This window comes from Necator americanus, chromosome IV (assembly GCF_031761385.1).
Source record: "Necator americanus strain Aroian chromosome IV, whole genome shotgun sequence".
NCBI classification, from domain to species: Eukaryota; Metazoa; Nematoda; class Chromadorea; order Rhabditida; family Ancylostomatidae; genus Necator; species Necator americanus.
In genome coordinates, this window is record NC_087374.1 from 36,273,966 (window position 1) to 36,292,957 (window position 18,992).

Below are 18,992 nucleotides of genomic sequence, written 5' to 3' on the forward strand. Positions count from 1 at the left end.
ACAATTACAAATGCAATCTTGGGTTCTTCATCTCATCTCCCGTCTGCGCTTATCCGCCAAAGGAGAGAGGTATGATCTATTATAGTTAATGGAATTATCTGTTAAGGGGAATCGAAGCTATAGACATAGAATATCTCCCTAACTACCTTACGTTTCGAGTGGTAGAATCTCGTTTTTTCAATGGTTTTACTACAATTAATTATCAATTAGCAGTCCATCCATCTCTTCCTCTGGTGATCTCACAGTGAATACAGATCCTACGTATTGTATTCAAAAGCAACTTCTGAAAAGTTCAGGAGGTTAGAAGAGAGAAGATAATCAATCGTTTTCTCCAATGGAAAAGTAACACTGTACTTGAAGGCAGCGTACCAAGAATCTGACGTTGTGAGGGAATCCGGCAAAAGCTAGAGATGGAGTTGTAGATTGCGGAATCAGCGGTAGTCCGCTCATCTCTCTCTCATCACCCTAAAAAACGGCGTGGAAACTGCTTTAGTTCCTATAAGGAACGTTACAGCGCTCCTCCACGTATACGCTCCAGCCCCTTCAGCAACCTAGGGGGAGAACTCACTGGCTTTCTACCGCTGCGCAGGTGGACGCGGGGCGTGTACGAGAGTGGAGCAAACTGCAACTGAAATCGTAGTGAAAAACGGAGTATTTCACGGCGTTTTTTTTTACTACGATCAGGGAGAGAGAGCGGAGGCACCCTTGATCTCGTCATCTACGACCCCGTATGGAGTTTGTCCATCGGAAATCCATACCACGTCAGATTCGTGGTGTGATGCCTTTAAATGATAAATGTCAAAGTCATTTGTGACTAAAGAACGGTTCTTGTGCCCTGTTTTGAAATGAACGTTTTTGTGCACAGAAACTCGGTTCAACTAGAATAAATCAATTAATCAATCGTGAATCAATTATAAACGGTTATAACAATAATACAATATGATAGTAATAGAGCTTGCTACGTGTTTACGTTCGCAAACATCGTTAACATTTAGCGGAGATCATTTGTGAAGAGCTGAAGAATAGTAGTAATCAAATAATCGTAAACATTCTTATTATCCTTGTGCTAACACCACTTGAAGAGCCGAAGTCTCGTCCACATTGTGTGGAAATTGCGCACTCTAGTTCCACCGCTACCCGGCTGAGCCAGGAGTGGGGCGACGCGATCGCGTCCGGTACCCCTATACGATGGCACATATACCGGGATTCTTGCAAAATTTGCAGTTTATGTAAATATTTCTTATTAAAAAAAGGAGAATGGAAAGAGTTGTTAGGAACTTTTCACATTTTGATTGTGTGGGATTTACAGAAACTGCTATTATTTTGAAATTCTACAGACCAGTGAAGGTGAACGAAGTGGTGGTCACACGAAATAAGAATAAGAATGTTGAAGTTAAAGTCCTTCGTACGGTCGGTCATGCGCATTGGAAAAAGAAGTACCAAATTCCAAAGGAAAACATTATTGGAAAGGTTTGTACACAAACACACGCACTTTTATTAAGATGTCCACGAGTTTCTGGCCCATCAACAGGTGTTGGGACAGAAACCAGTAGGTATTTAGATGAAAAACGGAAGGAAAAATTGGCCTGACACACACCTGGATCTAAGTAAGACTTTGCGTATCGATACCAGAATCAAAAAAAAATACTGCATTATTTTATGAGGAGTATTTGCGCAGTGTATATCGATGGATACCCTACAACATACCTCACGCCTAATCCTCGCGCGATTCAGTCCCTGTGTTTGGAGTAGATGACTTCTGTGTGCTTGTGCCTCGAGCATTCGGAAAGATTTAAATAAGTGTATAGGGAAATACATCTCAGTGGTCTTCGAGATGAACAGTTTATTCCCTGGAAATTCCACTCAAATTTCTGGAATAATCGAAGCCACTAATGACCGTTGTGCACTATTATAAATTAGTGACCTATGTGATCTCTTCAATATTCTATCCCGTTAGCTCTATACTTTACTCTGCTCCTAAGATTATTTGCCTCTGAGATTTTAATGTGTATGGATTCTATTTCTGTCCAGCTTTCTTTTTGTGTAATTGTGCATGATTAGCGCTTGAGATAATCAGAATCATTGTAAAATTTCAACAATTTTCACAGAAGGAAGCAAACTATGCACACTTACACTATTAAAGAGTCAAAAATTCAATTCCTGCAAACTGAAGTCTTTGAGGAGATCCTAGAATCAGGAGAAACTTTTGGACTAGTGTGTAAGGGTTTTCTTTTATTAGAAAATCTGAAAAAGGTGCGCAAAAAAGGGAACAAATTAAACAAACAGAAAGAAAGCTCAATCCATACAAAATTAAGATCTCGGAGGCATCCCTGGGACCAAAACAAACGGTAGAGCTAATGGAGAAGTACTACATTAGAACTAAATTCTATTCTTCATGAATTATTGTACAGAAAATAAAATACAGAAAATCCACAAACCACAAAATGAAAACGGGTCCGGGGAGTTCTTCGTTTTCTCCGGATAGGTAGAGAGCTCGAGCTCAGAGCAAGTTTTCAACGAGGACGTGCTGCGTCATCATGTTGAATACATTTTACTGTGTATAAAATAAAAATAAATAAAATATTTTACTGTTTGTATAAAATGGGATAAAAAGAGAAGAGTACGATCTCATCCATTAAATTCAGCCTCTTTTAACATTTCGTATGTTTGATAAAACAAAACGAATGGTTCACACCTATCGCCAAGCGTTTTTCCCCCAAATAATCAATTAGTTGTAACCCTTTTCTCTGCAGAAAATATCGTCCACTTTTTTCTGTTCATTCGTTTAGGTGTCAAGGAAGAGTCTGGAATGAGATGAGAATAGACGAATGGATCTCAATATTTCATGTGGTTCTTGATCTGTCGAAATTTCATCAGAATGAATTTCGGGTGAGTTTCATTTGTCTTTTAGCACTCTTTACTGTTCCCTGCATAGTTTTAAAGGTAAATTTATGGAGCTGCGAGCTTTGTAATCTTAATTTTAGTAAGAAACTAGCTCTTGCACCTGTTTGGATAACATCAAATATTTTTCTATCCTTTACAAATTTTACGACATCCTTTTTCTACCCTGATTTTCCATACGCCTTATCAATTTATTCCCTTTTTGTCATTTTTTTCTGTTCACAAAGTGACAGTGTGAATTTTTCGTTGATCTCCGTCTTTTTATTCTCATTTTTTTTCGAAGATCCATTGTTTCATAATGTTTTGGTGGCAGATTTACCTCACTGCCTCTTTCTCAGCGCTCTCATCTCCTCTGTTTGTCCTCTCTCGCCCCCTCGGGCCGTGGGTGTTGTAAAGCGCACAGTCGGCTGCCAGATCCTTCTCCCAGCTTATACGCATTCGGTCCTGCCTCCACATTGTTCTACATCCACCTATTACTAGTGACGATGAAAAAATCACTTGGGAAGTGGATTTTCTAACGGTGCTTGTTTGAAAGAGATCCATGAATAGCTCATTTTGATACCGTTCCCAGTAATTGGAAGATACATATCGTGTCCGCTGTTCTACGACTTTTGTAATTCTGTTTATTACTAATCACCTGTTTTGCGTTCGCCAACAACGGGATCAATTATCTTCTTCATCACTTTCATTTCTTTTCATATAGTTGACATTCTATTTGTCTTTTCTCGACGTTCTCTGAGCGGCTCCAACTGTAACGACCGGTTTTAGAATTTCCAGACGTAGTTTTGTGTTTGTCTTCAAAAAACAAAATCAAGAACATCCGAAGCAGTATAGAATCTCAATCTGTCTGAAATCTTGATTGGGGTTTCAGCTGAATTTCTCAAATCAAAAGATGTGGTCAAATTTTGGTTGGAAATTCCACACATCGGTGATTTTTGAATAGATGATTGTACAGCTTTTTGAAAAGGCGTTGGATGTTCCGTTCTGGTCCCCTCGTCTTCTCATTCATTCTCTGTTTCTAAAAAAGAAACATTCGTCAGAAAAATGCTTTGTGTATTGTAAATATTATTAATCATTCTCCTCCATCGTAAGTCTATTTAGATTGTATGCGCCTTTTTCTGCAATAAAGCGCTTCAGTCCAGTGTTGAGCAAAATAATGCTTGAATTGGTAGATCGCTGGAGCTCAAGGAACCTCCTCATCCAGAAATATTTGTCTGATTTGCTCTAAAATTAAAGGGATCCTCTTCACGGTGAAGAGGAGAAGGGCTGGAATTTCGCTAAGAAAAGTTGAATATATCAAAAAAATATTAGTGCTGCTTTGTTTCGTTCCGCATTCTGCTTGTTTAAAAATCGAACCGGGAAAGTTATTTTGTCTCTAAGCGCAAAAAACAACGTTTCGAATGCTATACTCACGTGACCTAAGGCAAGCTGTATATTTCCACTTATTCGGATGTGTTGCAGATATTCTGAACAGAAAAATGGCCGACGATGAAGATCCGTACGCCGTGAGCAGTGATTCCGACGAAGAGGACTCTCGTAAGCCACCACCAAAAATTCAAATCGAAGGTCGAGAGAACACCGACATCAATCAACTGGTCAGTTTTTTCTGTGTTTAACTACTTACCGGCGTCGTCCGCACCTCTTGAGTTGCGACTGCTTGTCAGACTGACTCAGTGCTGGGATGTCATCGCCTATTGTTAGCTGTGAAATGGGTCTGTTGTTGTCAGCAGGTGGTATGTGTTGTGCCGTGGATTGCAAGTTGAAGGTGTTTCGGCAGATCTTTGGCATATTGATCGCAGAAGTTGCGCTTTTTAAAAAATTGGAAGCAGTCGGAGGCATTTTATTATTTGCTGCAGTTATAACTAATGAGAACAAATATTCAACGAATAGGAAAAGTACGCTATCCACGACAAATTTTTGAGAAACTGCGTCGAATATGTGAGGTTGTCGGCAATTTTTCTGTTGAAAATTAACCGTTTTGGAAGTGGCAGTTTAAGAATCAGTGGCATTAGGTTTTAGAGATGTGTATCTTCAAAACTGTAATGTAAAAATGTAGAAACATTTTTCAAATGCTTTATCAGAAGACAAATTTGGTCGCCAACATCGTTGCGCTGCACGGAAGATGCATCAGACCCTTTTTTCTTAAGAGATCACTCTAAGGAGCCTGATTTACTAGCTCTCAAACTCCTCTACATGAAAAACCAATTGCCTAAAGGCTAATTTTATACGAATTTTGGTTGTTAGTTAGCTGCGTTTAGTTAGATTGCAAATATAAGAGGAAAAGAAAACTATATCTCTCTTTTGAAGAAGTTAGAATAAGTATCCCGAAAGACACTTTTTGTTATGTGTTATTTTTACTCTAATAAGGCTGATTCCGTTTTATTCTGTTCAGCTATCTATTAATGAAATTTCTATTACTAACCCATGGTCCATAAAGGGAACTTTGTTGGATAGTTCAAACTACGTCAGTAAGTATAAGCGAATATTATGGTGAATTTCTTGAGAATGAGAATAGGAGTGCGGCCTTATGTTTTGAAAAATCATACTCAACTTAATTTGGTATTTTTTCCAGAGCGCTATTACACCTTACAAGATTGGAGTCATTTTCTTCTCATACAAGATTTGAAATTTTGTTTAATTGTATTGATTAATTTATAGACGCTAATACCAGCTTTCTACGGAATTTCAATTTGATTAACTTCTCTACATGCTTCTTCTACGACATGAAAATTCGCGGAAGTGTTTTTTAAAGGGTTATTATTTCGGTTTTTATATTTTAAGATTTTTAGCGCTTGACTATCTTTCAACGACTTAAGCTGGAATTTTTGAATAGAGTGGAAAGTTCTTCCTTTTTATCTTATTTTTTGTTTTTCCCCTTGATCACAGGGCATTTTTTGTACTTTTGGCTAGCCAGGGTTCATATGAAATTATTTATTTATTTATTTATGTACGGAATAATGTTTCCGAGATCGTCATTTGACATCTTTCGAGTACCAAGGATTTATTGAGAGTAGTAGTGCAACCGTAGAGTCAAAACGATGGAATCAAGACAAAAATGATGGAGATGCTGTGAATCAAATGTGAGTTACACTGTCGTCAAGGGGTGAATCGTGCCTTTGCTCATGCACACGGAATCCGGTCTCTTTCTACAGGCGTTCGGAAGCGGTCATTCAGTGGTACCGTACAGAATGATTACGATCGGTTGAAATTGAAATAGTTTAATTCGACTGTGACTCCAGAAATTGTAAATCGTTCGGTAAAGCAGCAATAAAATTTCAACTTTTAAGATCTCTGAAACTAACTTCTGTGTGGGTGTAGCGGAGTGGGTAGGTGGTTTGGCTGCGATTGAACTGACATGGTCGATCATTTGAAACCCACATGGAATCAGAGAAGCCTTTCACCTCTTCGGACAGATAAATGTGTGTCAGACTTGTCTGAGATCACGAGAATCCGTTGATTCGCCTTTATCCTTCAGTAAAGCAAGAAACTTCCGGTTTGGGAGTGCATAAGATTTTTACTTCCACTCGTCGCTGGAATAATTCAATGACATAAGCGAGAAACTTCCATAGATGCAAAAGAGATCTACGGAAGAATTTACGATTTTTTTGAGCGTTTGTTTTTATCACTCTATTAAGTTGAGTTTATACAGTTTTAATTGGAAAAAATTGCAAAGTTAGTCTAGGAAAGGTGTAGAAAAAGGAAGCGGACTTCCATCTATAGAACGAAAGTTTCTCCCTATACGCATCATATTCGCGGTCATCTTTTTCTGTTTGAAAATCCTCGTTTAATTAGGCTCAAAGTATTTATATATTTTTACAGTTATTTTTTTATATTTATTTTCATTGTCTAGTTTTTTTTTTCAAAGATGCGCGTTTACTTATTGGAACCGACTTTTTTATGTAGAGATAAGGATTTGCTTTCGTCCTTAGGCTTGACTTCAGAATGGTTTCTTGGGATTTAAGCCTTGAATTTAATCGGAGGATTGCAAAAGTGTGGAATCGGCGGAAGTTTTTGTGTACTAGTTTTGCATTCTATATCTTATATATCATTCTATATCTTTGAAGTTTTAGGTTTCTATTTTTTAATTTAAATACTTTATTCAAACCAGTTAAGATCTAACACTACACACTTTATCATGGACATTTATAACCTTCGCCTATTTGTTGGGTAAATCACTGATACACCTTGTCCAGAATTCAGGAGGCTGCAACGGAACAAATTGTCTGACGGTGCAGCCCGAGCTCTTTTTTTGCCGCTGTCCGAAGCGACGTGCGGCAGTTGTCCACTTATCATGTACTGCAATTAACAGAAGCGCGCACGCAGATTCTTGCATACACGCAAAAGCTTCGAGAACATTCTCCATTGCTGTCAGACTTGCTTCGATTCATTTCTGAAAGATTCTGGATTTTTTACACTTTCTGTTCAAAACTTTCCGAACCTAGAATGTCTCTTTTCTTATAACGGTAATACTTTGGTAAAATAAAATAAGGGCCTTAAAGTATTGAGGAGGCAATCTATTGGGTGTTCAACAAATTCTTGCGCACGTCTGAAATATTTTAGTTTCTCTATTTTTCCTTAGAAAAATCTCAACGAAAATCAATTAATATCTGCCAGAATGTCCTAGGAGGATAACGTGAGAAGGAATGTAACAACCGAGGAGCATAGAGGAGTTAGTTTGAACCCGAAAGAGATCAATACCACCTTTGAGTTCTTCTGGAGGACTGAAGTGAAAGTGGACCTTGTTCCTTGACCTTAATTCGCAGGGTCTGATCCATTCGATGCATGTATTGTAGGTAATCACGTCCGAAGAAAAGGCAAACTTGGCAACCGGATTATTCTCTCTTTTTCTGGTTCGCCCACTTTTTGTTCGAAAATTAGCTTTGTATTAAGATGGAAATTAAGAAATTTATTACTATATGAAGCAAAAATTGTCCGTCTATTCCTTCGTCTGACGCGAATTCCTACATTGACAGGACATTCAAAAATCTATCCAGACTATGTTATAGTTTGCTAACTGGTGCTGACGGCTACGTGATGCACCGTACTTCGCAAAAGTTAGTTCTGTGTTAAGATGTTTGATAAAAGTTGCAAGAAAACATTTAAACGAGGAGACGAGGCGATATGTGAGTAACAGGAAACGGGACAATGTGAGAAAGGCGGTGAGCATTACCCTAAACAAGAATGGGTTTTTTTTCCTTCCTATTGAGTGGAATCGGAACTCGGCACTTAGAAGTAGTCGAGGACACTGATCACGGTTATGCGTAGTCCATGCACGATGTCCACAGGCAATGATCGATTCCACTTTTTTCCGCTTCCGCCGTAAATCCAACTCTCAGGGTTAACGAAATGCAACGAAGACTGCACGGATATTTGATTACGGATATAGACGTTTCGTAGAAAGTGCCGTCAGACGTTTGTCGACATTATTGATGTTTGCGTTGCAAGTTTTGCAGTTTTTGCAATATGGACGGTGGAAGTGAACACATTTTTACACATGTGAAGAAGCTTTCGTGTTTTTAAAGAGTGAGCTTTCGTATTTTTTTAAGGGTGACTTTATTTTTTAAGTCTATAGGCTTCTAATATGATCTACAGGGATTTTTCTCAACTCTTTTTTGACTTGATACTTGAGTATTTTTTTAGGTACATTTGCTTTCTCATATTAGTATTTATTTGTGTTTGAAAGACAGTGTTAGCAGTACGCAAGGCGGGCGGTCGTGCCTATAACTCGGGTAATTATAAGTGAAATAAAAAAAAAAGTAAAGTGAATTATGGGCAATTTAGTACTAGTGCTCTTAGGTTGAGCTGGACGCGAGTTTACTACAATCTTTTGTTGTTGGCCAACGTTTCGGCGAGTTCACCTTCTTCAGATTCTGAAAAGGTGAAATTGAATGTGACTTATCCGATCAAATGCCCTATCCGCTCAACAGAATATCCGAAGTCTACTGTTGGATCTCATAGTACAAGTGGGAGCGTAAGACTTATTTTAGGGTCGGAGTAATATAAGGTAAAAGCATAAACATGCACACAAAACATAAGAGAACATGGAGAACGATGAATAAATACAAATAATACGAAAAAGTACGGAAGTTTCTTGACATCTTCGCTTTGTCGGTTTAGATGAAATCCAAAAAATTGAGAAGAGAAGGTCAACACTTCTTCTTAGAGAAATGATGGATGGGCTAAAAAAGAAGACTAGTGGTGACGAAAAGGTTTAGATTTCTATATGTTGTGTGGTTTTTACGTCATTGAACTTGACAAATCTATGTTTCTCGTTGCTTTTTGTGTTTGTTACAAGAAACAATCTGCGCTCATCCAGGACACAAATCGAATCAACCGTAGTTAGGTCTTGAAGGAAGGAATTGAATATGGATAAATTTTGAATTCTCCAAACCTAGCGTTATCCGCAGATATTACGAACTGGGACTGTAAAAGATGTCAGGAATTCAAAGATCGCCACTTATTCAGATAGAAAAATTACGGCTAGGATAACGATTAAGAGCTCGAACGATTGATTATGCAAAAAAAGTGGTCCAGTCGGAATTGAATACTATCGTCAGATAGTATTTAATTTTGATTCATGCGACAGATCAGTCGAGTATTTTTGAGGAATGCGTGCACTTTCAGGCACGGCCCAGCTTTCATTGATTCGTACTGCTTGTTCATGGTCGTTTTTCTACAGCGCACAACCAAAAATGAATTCCCAGAAGTCATGGATGTTAACGTCCGTTCGGACAAGTCCAATGAGCGCTTCTCCCCTTCGTTTTATGCGAAGTTCTCTCGCGCAGATAGCGATACTCATCATCTACGAAATTGAAGAAAGCTTTTGGGATCTGTGAGAAGTGCTTGTTGGATAGTGACACTTTCTTCATGACTCAAAATGAGTCGAGCTCGCTGAACTCATTTTATATCTCGTGCTATTTTCTAGCTGCTCCAACCTCGTCACTAGTGTAGCGGTACTTCCAGTAATTGCTTGGGTCCCAATGTTTCCGTCGTGGATCCTATATAACTACCTAGAAGTTTACGCAGCCAGCCTCACCATGCCTTCTTTTCGATTAATTTCGACCTTGTCCGAGGCGTTTGTCAGAGTAAAATGCTCCTATTCGAGTCACACTTAGATATGTAATGATTTTATTTGTTTTAGAAGTCGTCAATCATCAAGGTGAACTTTTCTCTTTCTTTACGCTCTGCACTTCTGGTTTATCCACCTCATAAATCCGGAATCCAGCATTCTCTTATTTTTTCGTGATGCAACTGCTAATTGTTCCCATTCCCCCCCCCCCTCTTTTTTGTGCACAATCTTAAGTCGCAATTTTGCATAAAACGACTCATATGTAGTGTGGATCTTTCTGACCTAATACCGTTCCTTTTCTACACCTATTCTTTTCCTTCTCAGTAGAATTATTTGGCGATTATTTAATTTTTTTTTAGAAATCCGCTTTGGCAGAAACAAAAGGTCCTGTGAAGGATGATGCACGCGCGGAAGAGCTTGAACAGCTAAAACAGGCGACGGAGCTCAAAAAAATGAAGCAGGTTAGTGGATATTATTGAGAAAGATAGTTGCAAGAAATCAAAAATTGATTGATCATTTTTTGTTGCCTGCTATTCGATCAATGTTGTGTTTATTTTAATAGTATAGTATAGCCGCTAAAACATCGTGTACGTTACTTTTATTCCAAAAGAATAATGAGGATATGTTTTCAAGGATTTCGAAGAGGGTAAAGTGGCCAGTACTGCAGACGAAGAATTGCAACAAGCAAAGGCAGCAATCGCAGAAGAACGACAGAAACTCACCGAAATTGGCAAGGTTTGTGTTCTTATTTACCTTCTGAACCACTGGTGCGTTCAGAATTCCTACAGTTTAGTTCTACGTATGTGAAAACGTTAAGATTATAATCGGCAGCTTCAAAAACGTAAAGTATGGTATGGTCAGAACGATATGAAGCACGCACGCAGTTGCGTTTTCGGTGGAGCGTAGCGGCAAGGAGCGTGGCGAAACCGTTGCTGGGACCACCCATCACTGCAGTTTGCAACGGTCCCAACTCGGTTCCAACTGCCGCCCCCACAGCGCGTACGCAAATGCACCGCAACTCCTGATGGATGTAGTTTTGCCCTGACCCCCCCTGAAAGCACACCCCCACACCACACACCTGAAAGCACAGCAATTGCGTGTGCTTTTTCATTTTTCAAATAAACTTGAAATCATTTATTTATCTGCTTATTTAGTTATTTATCTGAATTTACTCTAAAGAGAAGGTAATATCACAAACAAATACTAACAGCTATTCAAAGCGTGGGAGCAGTGGAACGTGAGACGTCGTCGAGTGTACTATTCCCCTAGAAGTCCTTTCCTCGCTTACATCCTTTGTGCGGGCAGGGCGGTGCCCACCTTCACCGATCAATAAGATGATAATCGATAAGGCAAGGGCGCGACGAAAAGCTTCTCTGAACTGTCTTTTTCGTCGTTTTTTGATAGTGGTCGTTCTTTTTCGTGTAATTATGCATGATTGCTTGATTGCAATCACTTAATAGTCTTGCGGTCGTAGTAATTTAAAGACATCACCCCACGAATCTGAGGTGCTAGGGATCTCAGGTGGAGTATTCGTATACGGGATCGTAGATTAAGGAGAGCGGGGTGATTCCGTCCATTTCTTCCTAACTGCCCGGAAGATACGGCCCGAAAGATGCGGCTTCGAGCGTCCCGGCGCGCTATTTTCTGCGACGAGTTCGATTGGAGCGCGCCAGCGTTGTGCACACGCCGATCTTCCGGGCCGTTTTTGCCCCAATTAGCAAGAAATGGACGGAATCACCCACCTCTCCATAATCTACGATCCGGCATACGAGTACTCCATCTGAAATCCGTACCACCTCAGATTCGTAGGGTGATGCCTTTAATAAATTTTAGAACGTTCAGTTCTTTGAGTCATTATAAATTTCTTCAAAATAACTGTGAGAAATTTTTAGTAAATAGTTGCATGCAAAGATGTCGGAAGATTAAAACACTTTTTTGGAATTATTTAAAGGAAAATAGATAAAAAAAGTCATCTACATGTGCTTTTTCACACACGCGTTGCACAAGAAAACTTTAAGTTTCTAAAAAAGAGAACACATACACTTCCAGGAAAAATACTCCAAGTTCAAAAACCGCTTCGAGAATCTTGATTCCACGCTCGAAGAAAACTTGGAGGAGAAGCTGAAGCGTATGGAGAGGGAAATGATTGGTGTCGGCAAGGAGACGTTGGCCAGCGCCAAAGAAAGGTACGTGATTTGTTTTTCGTCGTTCACCACCAGGCGGTGGCAAACGAGAGGTGGCGTCGTTTCGCTGTCGTCGTCGTGCGGAAGTCTTCGGCTCCCAACAACCTCGTTTGGGTCGTTTCACCCTCGCCTAATCGTTTAACGATCTAAATGCGATTTAGAAAGGCTTGCTTTGATAGCACAATAATTATCCAATAGGATTTGCTAGAAGTGCAGCTTTTCCGGAATAGTTTGTCTCTTTTGGATTTATGTATCGTTGACGAGAGAAAAGAAAACTTCAAAAGAAAAGTCGCCTACATTTAAAAACAATCTCTACAATATGAATGCCATTTGCAATGCCCAAAACGAGGCCAATGCCATTCTCATCGCATTTTCTGTTCTCAATTTCTTGAAAAATGAATGAGAGTTCGAGGTAAATGAGCTGCGATCGTTTTGGATCTGTGATTTTGTGATTTTGGAACCATGTGCTATGAAATACACATTATTACTTTTAAATTAATAAGTTTCTTAAATATTACCTTAAAAATATTATCCTAAACGACAATTAGTCACACGGGGATTGTTATACAAAGCAGAATTGTTTATGAACCAATAAAACACTATCTGTTTTCGTTTTTTCTAAATACTCACTTTCATTTCTTTTGCTTTTCGTTGTTATAGCTCTCTGTATTTCTTGAATGGTAGACTATCAGTGATTTATTAGCCTTTTTTCCTGGAAATGAGGGTTTTCATTGATTTCGCCTTCACTCCTCGATATAGTACTCGCACGTGACGCTGAAGCGCGGTTTAATACGTGAACGGCATATGCGTAGATTTTGTCGTGTGTGGCGCAAAAAAAGGAGTTTTATTACCTTCGCCTTCGAGTGCTCTCCATACATCTGGTGTTAGTTCCCTGAGATGTTTAGTCCAGTAAAATCTGCCATTCTTCGGTAAGCCCGCTTCGACTCCAGAATTCCGTGCTTCTACGTTAGTTGTGGATTCTTTCAGATTCGAGAAAGGCGTAGAGGATTCGGCTGTGGTGCGTGAAAAAGTCGAAATTGAACGCAGTGCAGATATGCAGAAGATGAAGTCGGCATTTAATCGAGTGAGTGATCGTGATCGTTTTACTTTCAGTTACTCGGTACAAAGTCATATCGCTCGCCTTTCTTTGGATTTTTTTTCGAAATTAGGGTCATGAAGTCGTGAACGCAGATCATGGGAAGTATTGTACTCTGACCAGACATATATTGAACGATCCCACAAGTCATAAGCCATTGTTTGTACGAGGACTGGATCTCATTATTATTTACTTTTCTCTTAAAACGCAGAACATGATTCCGGTCATTGCTTAGGCCTTACCGTACCCCGGCAGTTCCAGGTCCAGTTAGTGATAAATTATCTAAATAATGGTTAAATGACAGATAAAAAGGACTATTCTATACTTCTGTCAGTTCTTAGTCCTCAAGCTGTTCGAAAATGTCACTGACGTTCAAATTTTTCAGAATATCAAATCGTTAGATATGTTTGTAGAAGAAGCTGACCGAAAAATCGTTTTTTTTTTAATATTTGTTTCCCGAAAAATTCTCTGCTCAACTCCAGTGCTGATGGTTTTGAGCCGACGTAAGCTGTGGTTGACAAATGCCGAATAATTCACAATACCTTTTAGCGGTCGGTTCCTTGAGATCTCAACTGTAGTCCTTGAGAATACCTTAGATGTTTCCTAGCTCTTTTCCCATTCAGCTGTGAAGTGAATAAGTCCGCAAATGCGAAAAATCGAACCCGTTATCAATCATTTCGATCGTAGCACTATGATTCCAAAGTTTTGCTACGTCCGATCCTGTCTTTTCCACCGGTCAGATCACCCACCAGTTTAGGAACCCGTACCTATAAGCATTTTACAGCACTTAATATATAAAACGAGTGTTGACAACAGGGGCAACGGTATAGTGAAAGCGGCAGCCTCCTTTTGGAACCGTTTCGCTTTTTTTTTTGGCTTATATGGCAGATGGTTGAATTTAAGACGAGTTTCAGGATATGACCGCTGACGAAGCGCCGAAAGAGTGTGCGGTTTGCGGTAAAACCGTCTATCCAGTGGAGCGGATATTTGCCAACAAGCAGTTATATCACAACCAATGTTTCAAATGCTCAAAATGTGAGAAGAAGCTGACGTGAGTTGTCGCTCAACTATTTCTCTCGTTTTTTTTTGTCTATTTTTAAAAATCTTAGGCCCTGGGTACTGTACCAGATTAACCTGCCGATCCTATTATTTTATCTCTTTGTGAATTCTATGAACGTTCTTGGTATCCATTTTCTAAACCTATTCTCCGGACCACTTTGTGGTGGTCACAGAAGATTGGGATCAGGATCCGACGTTGTACTGACTGAATAACTGGCGTGAGTAGTTTGATGGTTGGGAGGCGTGGAATTCGATTTAGGCGTGCGCCGCTCCATTTGAAACATTGCATCCAGTCACGCATTACGCCTTCCGTTTCCGTTCCCGCTGTGCGCTGTACTCTTCTGTACCTTTTTTGTGCGCATAGATCCGGTTTAGCATACGTGTCGCTGAAGTGTTCGTTCGCTAAAAACGGTCCTTCCGTCGCGGATAGTGCATTTACTATGCATGGAGGCGGATAAATTCGCGTCAAAAACAAACAAAAATTAATATACGTCGTCTAGCATATGCATTAGGTATACAAATGCTACGAGGCTTGTTTTTTAGTGGGCAGGTACTCCCGAACAAATTTGGGGACTAAAGACATCAGGGGAGTATTTAAATGATATTATTCTAACACCTAGAAGTCCCGCAGTAGTCGCCCAGAGAGCTGCATCTGCCGGAATGTCTTCTGATGGTGCTTCTAGGATAGTCTCTCTGAGCATTACTTCCTCGCTTTCGACCCTGCGCTCGCAGGGGATGCATTGACAGGAATAAAAGGTTTCCTTATTAGTTTTCCATCCGGCACAGCAGATTCTAGTGGTCATGTTTGAAAAATCTTATTTATTTTGGGAATTGTGTTACATACGTCTTGTGAAATTGCAAAAATTTCGGAGCTATCCATCATATCTGACTTTTTGTGACTTTTTGTGGAAATTTGTTCTTTCTCCACTCTCTTTGATGAGTCACATTAAAAATTACTGAGAGATGTCGAACAGCAGCAGGCCATTAATTTTTTTTTTGTGCTGAAATAGAAGTAATGCTCTAAATAAAAAAAAAACTTGTGCATTACTTCCTTCCTGTTGGTGTCTTGCAGTTGCCACGTTGGTCTAATTTTTTAGGCCAACTAATTATAATTCCCACCAGGGAGTATTGCTGTGCAAGGTACATATGTTGGAAATATTCCATCCAGAGATTGCAAAAACCATGGATCCTGCAAACACGGAAGGTCAGTGTCAGTTACTTTTATTCTCCGAAAAACACTTCTTCGCTGCGGTCGATGTCGGTGGCGCTGACCGATGAATGAGGGAAATCGACTCAATGAATAATGAAGGGTTGCATGAGTGAATGCATCACAGTCAGCCGACCCCAGCCTCGTTCAGAACAACGGGCGCGTGCGACCAGGGATTAAGATAAGCACCGGAATACGGTTCCATACGCCACTTTTATGGAATTTTGTCATTTATTACATTATATAGATCAAACGTTGATTATTACGACTTATTTTTTTGGAAATTTCGCACAAAAAGATATGTACGTAATAATTTGAGCAGTACGGTGGTGAAAAACGTCGATTGGACTCACAGGGATAGAAAATCATTCATAACGTTTAAAAGGCTTGAAAAAAAAACTTCTCAATGTATTGTGAATTCTATGTTTTGTGAACAGGAATTTTGATAGGTTACTTCTAAAAAAATTTTCATTTAGATTCTTGTTTACAACGTACAGCGTGATGTTTATGCTTAATCTTTTCTCCTAACAATTATTCTTTGAAGCATTTCATTGCTGATCTCATTCAATTTCGGACTGTTAATTTTTAATTTAATTAATTTTTTTCAAAATTAAAAAAAATTAATTTTCTAATGTTAATAAGAGGTGCTGGTCATACTACTAGTTTAGCAGGTGGAAAAATGTTAGTACATAGTGGTCAGTGAAGTGAGAAGATTATCTGCTATCTTGGTCCACCAATATGGATGGGTTGCTCCCATCCACATTTATTTTATTCCTGTGATATCAGTTTGCTTAAAGGTTGACTTCTGTTTACGGAAATTATTTCTTTTTGCAATATCCTAATTTTCATTTGTTTTTTTTTTCAATCTTTATACCTTCGCGGTTTTCGAAATAATTCTTCATATTCCACCTAACTGAACTTCCTATGAAATAAAATGTAACGTAGCAAAGTTAAAATATCATTTATTACCATTAAACTGGGGGAACATAATGTATCTGAGTACAGTATAAAAGTAAATAATTAGTATTAATTCGTCATCTTATCACCTTCGTCTTCCACTTGTTACCTACTGAACTCTTTGAGGACTATATTTCAAGCATAATAAATAGAATGGTGAAATAATATTTAATAATGAATAATAATTGAATAGTCGAAAGATTTCAAAAACTCTGCTATCATAGGTGATAACACACAAGATTTTTCAAATTTTGAATTTAATTTTGAATTTTGAAAAATTTTGATGTTCACGTTTTTAGAAAAGAGAATTCTCGGGAACGAGAGCGAGATTTTAGTACGAGTAGCACTGACTATGGCTATACCGTAATATCCTACATGGATTTCTTTAGACTTTTTTCGCTTTTGATTTTTATCGCGCTTTAAATGTAATTCGGAAATGTATGGATTTCGATGTCACCACACCATTGTCATCCAACACTTCGCGTGGCATATATATCGGCGGTCCATATCTATGAATGTTATGATGAACCGATGCAAAATATCTCTCGCTGGAACTGTCTGTGAATGCGCGAATGTAAACAATCAATGAGAAATAAAATTAGTTTTGTTGAAGAAGAACTGCATTGCATTGAATTGCAGAATGTATTCACAGCAGACCTTCTGCGCCTAATCCAAGCTTCTTGCAGAGGACGAACATGGCGGCGATTTCGATGAAGACGACGAGTTCGCTGTTACTAACAAACCCAAACAACTTCAGGGTGTTGTAAAATGTGAGTCACTACTTCTTTGGAAACCTTCCTCATCGTTTGTCTTCATTTCACCTCTCCTAATCTCATCTTCACTTTTCTAAGCTCATGAGAAATGACACAAGTGCCGTGAGGTTCTTTAATAACCGTAATCCCCTATAATCAAGAGAATTATGCCCACTCGACGAGTGCGATTGTTTATGGTGTTCATCTTGCGCTGACTGACCCGAGTAGAAAATGAGAGTGAAGAGAGTGACAGGGTGGTGGGGTCTCGGTCAGTTGAAATCTGAATTCCCAGCCATATGTGCGCGCAGAAATAGGCAAATTGTGAGAGAAGATGGCCGCTGGGTTGCAAATTCAGTGAGATTCAAATATTGTATTAAAAGGATCAAGAAGTTCTCGATTTCACTCATTAATTGCTAAGGTAAGACTTCCTATTGGCGCTGAGAGAACTTTCAAACTATCTGCACAATCTACTCTGTTTTTTCTCACAATGAATGACTAGAACTTCCGAAAAGTTTGAATTTAAAATTTAACTGTGCCATTTTTTTCCTGCTCTATATTCTGTGCCAGGCGGTGCAAATGATTTCATCATATCGTTTTGCGATTTTTTCAATCAAGAACTCCCCACATCCTTTTTAATCGCTTTTATTGCAGTAAGAAGTGATTTTTATCGTGACGGCGGTTTCAGTTTGGGAAAATAATGCATGTTACCGAAAAGAAGCAAGCCAAGAGGTTTTTGCTTCTCTTTGAAGGGTTTTTTTCAGACTCGTTTCTTCCTGAAGTGGAATTCTTTATGGACGTAGTGGATATTTGCTCCATTTTCATTTAACAACATTCGTCGAGTGCCGCCACATAGTTGGTGTAATTACAGTAAAATGAGAAAAAATTTCTGGACCTTTTCGGCTATCTGTTTGACTACGAACACAAAATTAGTGTACCATAAACATAAACACAACAACCAAACTTCTCGATGAAAAAGTAGCAAACATGTATTTCATTCAATGTCAGATTTCGAGTGTTCGTCGAATATTCACCCGAAATGGGTAACTTGTGACAAAATTTCGCAGTTTTACTTTTCTTGTAACTTTTTCTTCAAACTAGCGTCTGACTTTATGCTTTTTCATTCTTTTTTCACATTGCACACTCGCTTTTCCAATCACTTTTTGCTTTTTACTGTCATCACCAAAATCCAGAATTTTTGTGAGTAAAGATTTTTGTTGTTTTCTTGGAGAACTTCGAAAGCTCAGTTGAAGATATTGTCGCCATTTGTTGCAAAGGAACTTTTTTTTGAAATCAATCGATGGCATCTTTGATGCTAATGCTGGAGATTGAGTTTTTCTTGGATGATCTCTCCTGTCGTTCCACACTGGATCATTAAATGTGGATGAAATAGCTTGTGATAGATATCATCAGCACCGGATTAATTACTCTGAAAAAACGAACTCTAATTCTAAAAAGAACATCGAATTAACCCTGTATCTTTGTATCCTAACGCGATTTTTCTGGAGAACTGGTCATACCTGATATGTGTCCCGACCCATAGAATTGCTTCTTTTTTGCGACATCGTGCTAAGCTGTTCTTTTCAAAGGGTTCCGCTTGTAAAATGAACAAAGTGACGATGAAATTGATGGAAGGATTGCTGTTTTTGGGCGGAACGAAGTTGATTCCTGATGTTTTATCATCACAATAGAGTATTTCTCGGATCTCTATCTGTTTTACCTGGGATATGTATGTACTATATAGTATGCACTACTGTTTGCGTCATTATCA

General features: G+C 38.9%; 1 protein-coding gene across 2 annotated transcripts in view; it reads left to right on the top strand.

Moving 5' to 3' along the window:
• Nucleotides 1–4,379: 4,379 nt before the first annotated feature.
• Nucleotides 4,380–18,992, top strand: part of RB195_003802 (uncharacterized protein) — a gene marked incomplete at both ends in the record, with an annotated part of 28,938 nt that continues 14,325 nt past the window's right edge. For both annotated transcript variants that reach the window (XM_064201608.1, XM_064201609.1), the window contains 8 exons: nt 4,380–4,496; nt 10,330–10,431; nt 10,604–10,705; nt 12,020–12,156; nt 13,141–13,237; nt 14,164–14,300; nt 15,406–15,512; nt 17,159–17,242. In XM_064201608.1, coding sequence (XP_064057489.1) covers nt 4,380–4,496; nt 10,330–10,431; nt 10,604–10,705; nt 12,020–12,156; nt 13,141–13,237; nt 14,164–14,300; nt 15,406–15,512; nt 17,159–17,242 — 883 coding nt within the window. The remainder of the gene's footprint in view (nt 4,497–10,329; nt 10,432–10,603; nt 10,706–12,019; nt 12,157–13,140; nt 13,238–14,163; nt 14,301–15,405; nt 15,513–17,158; nt 17,243–18,992) is intronic.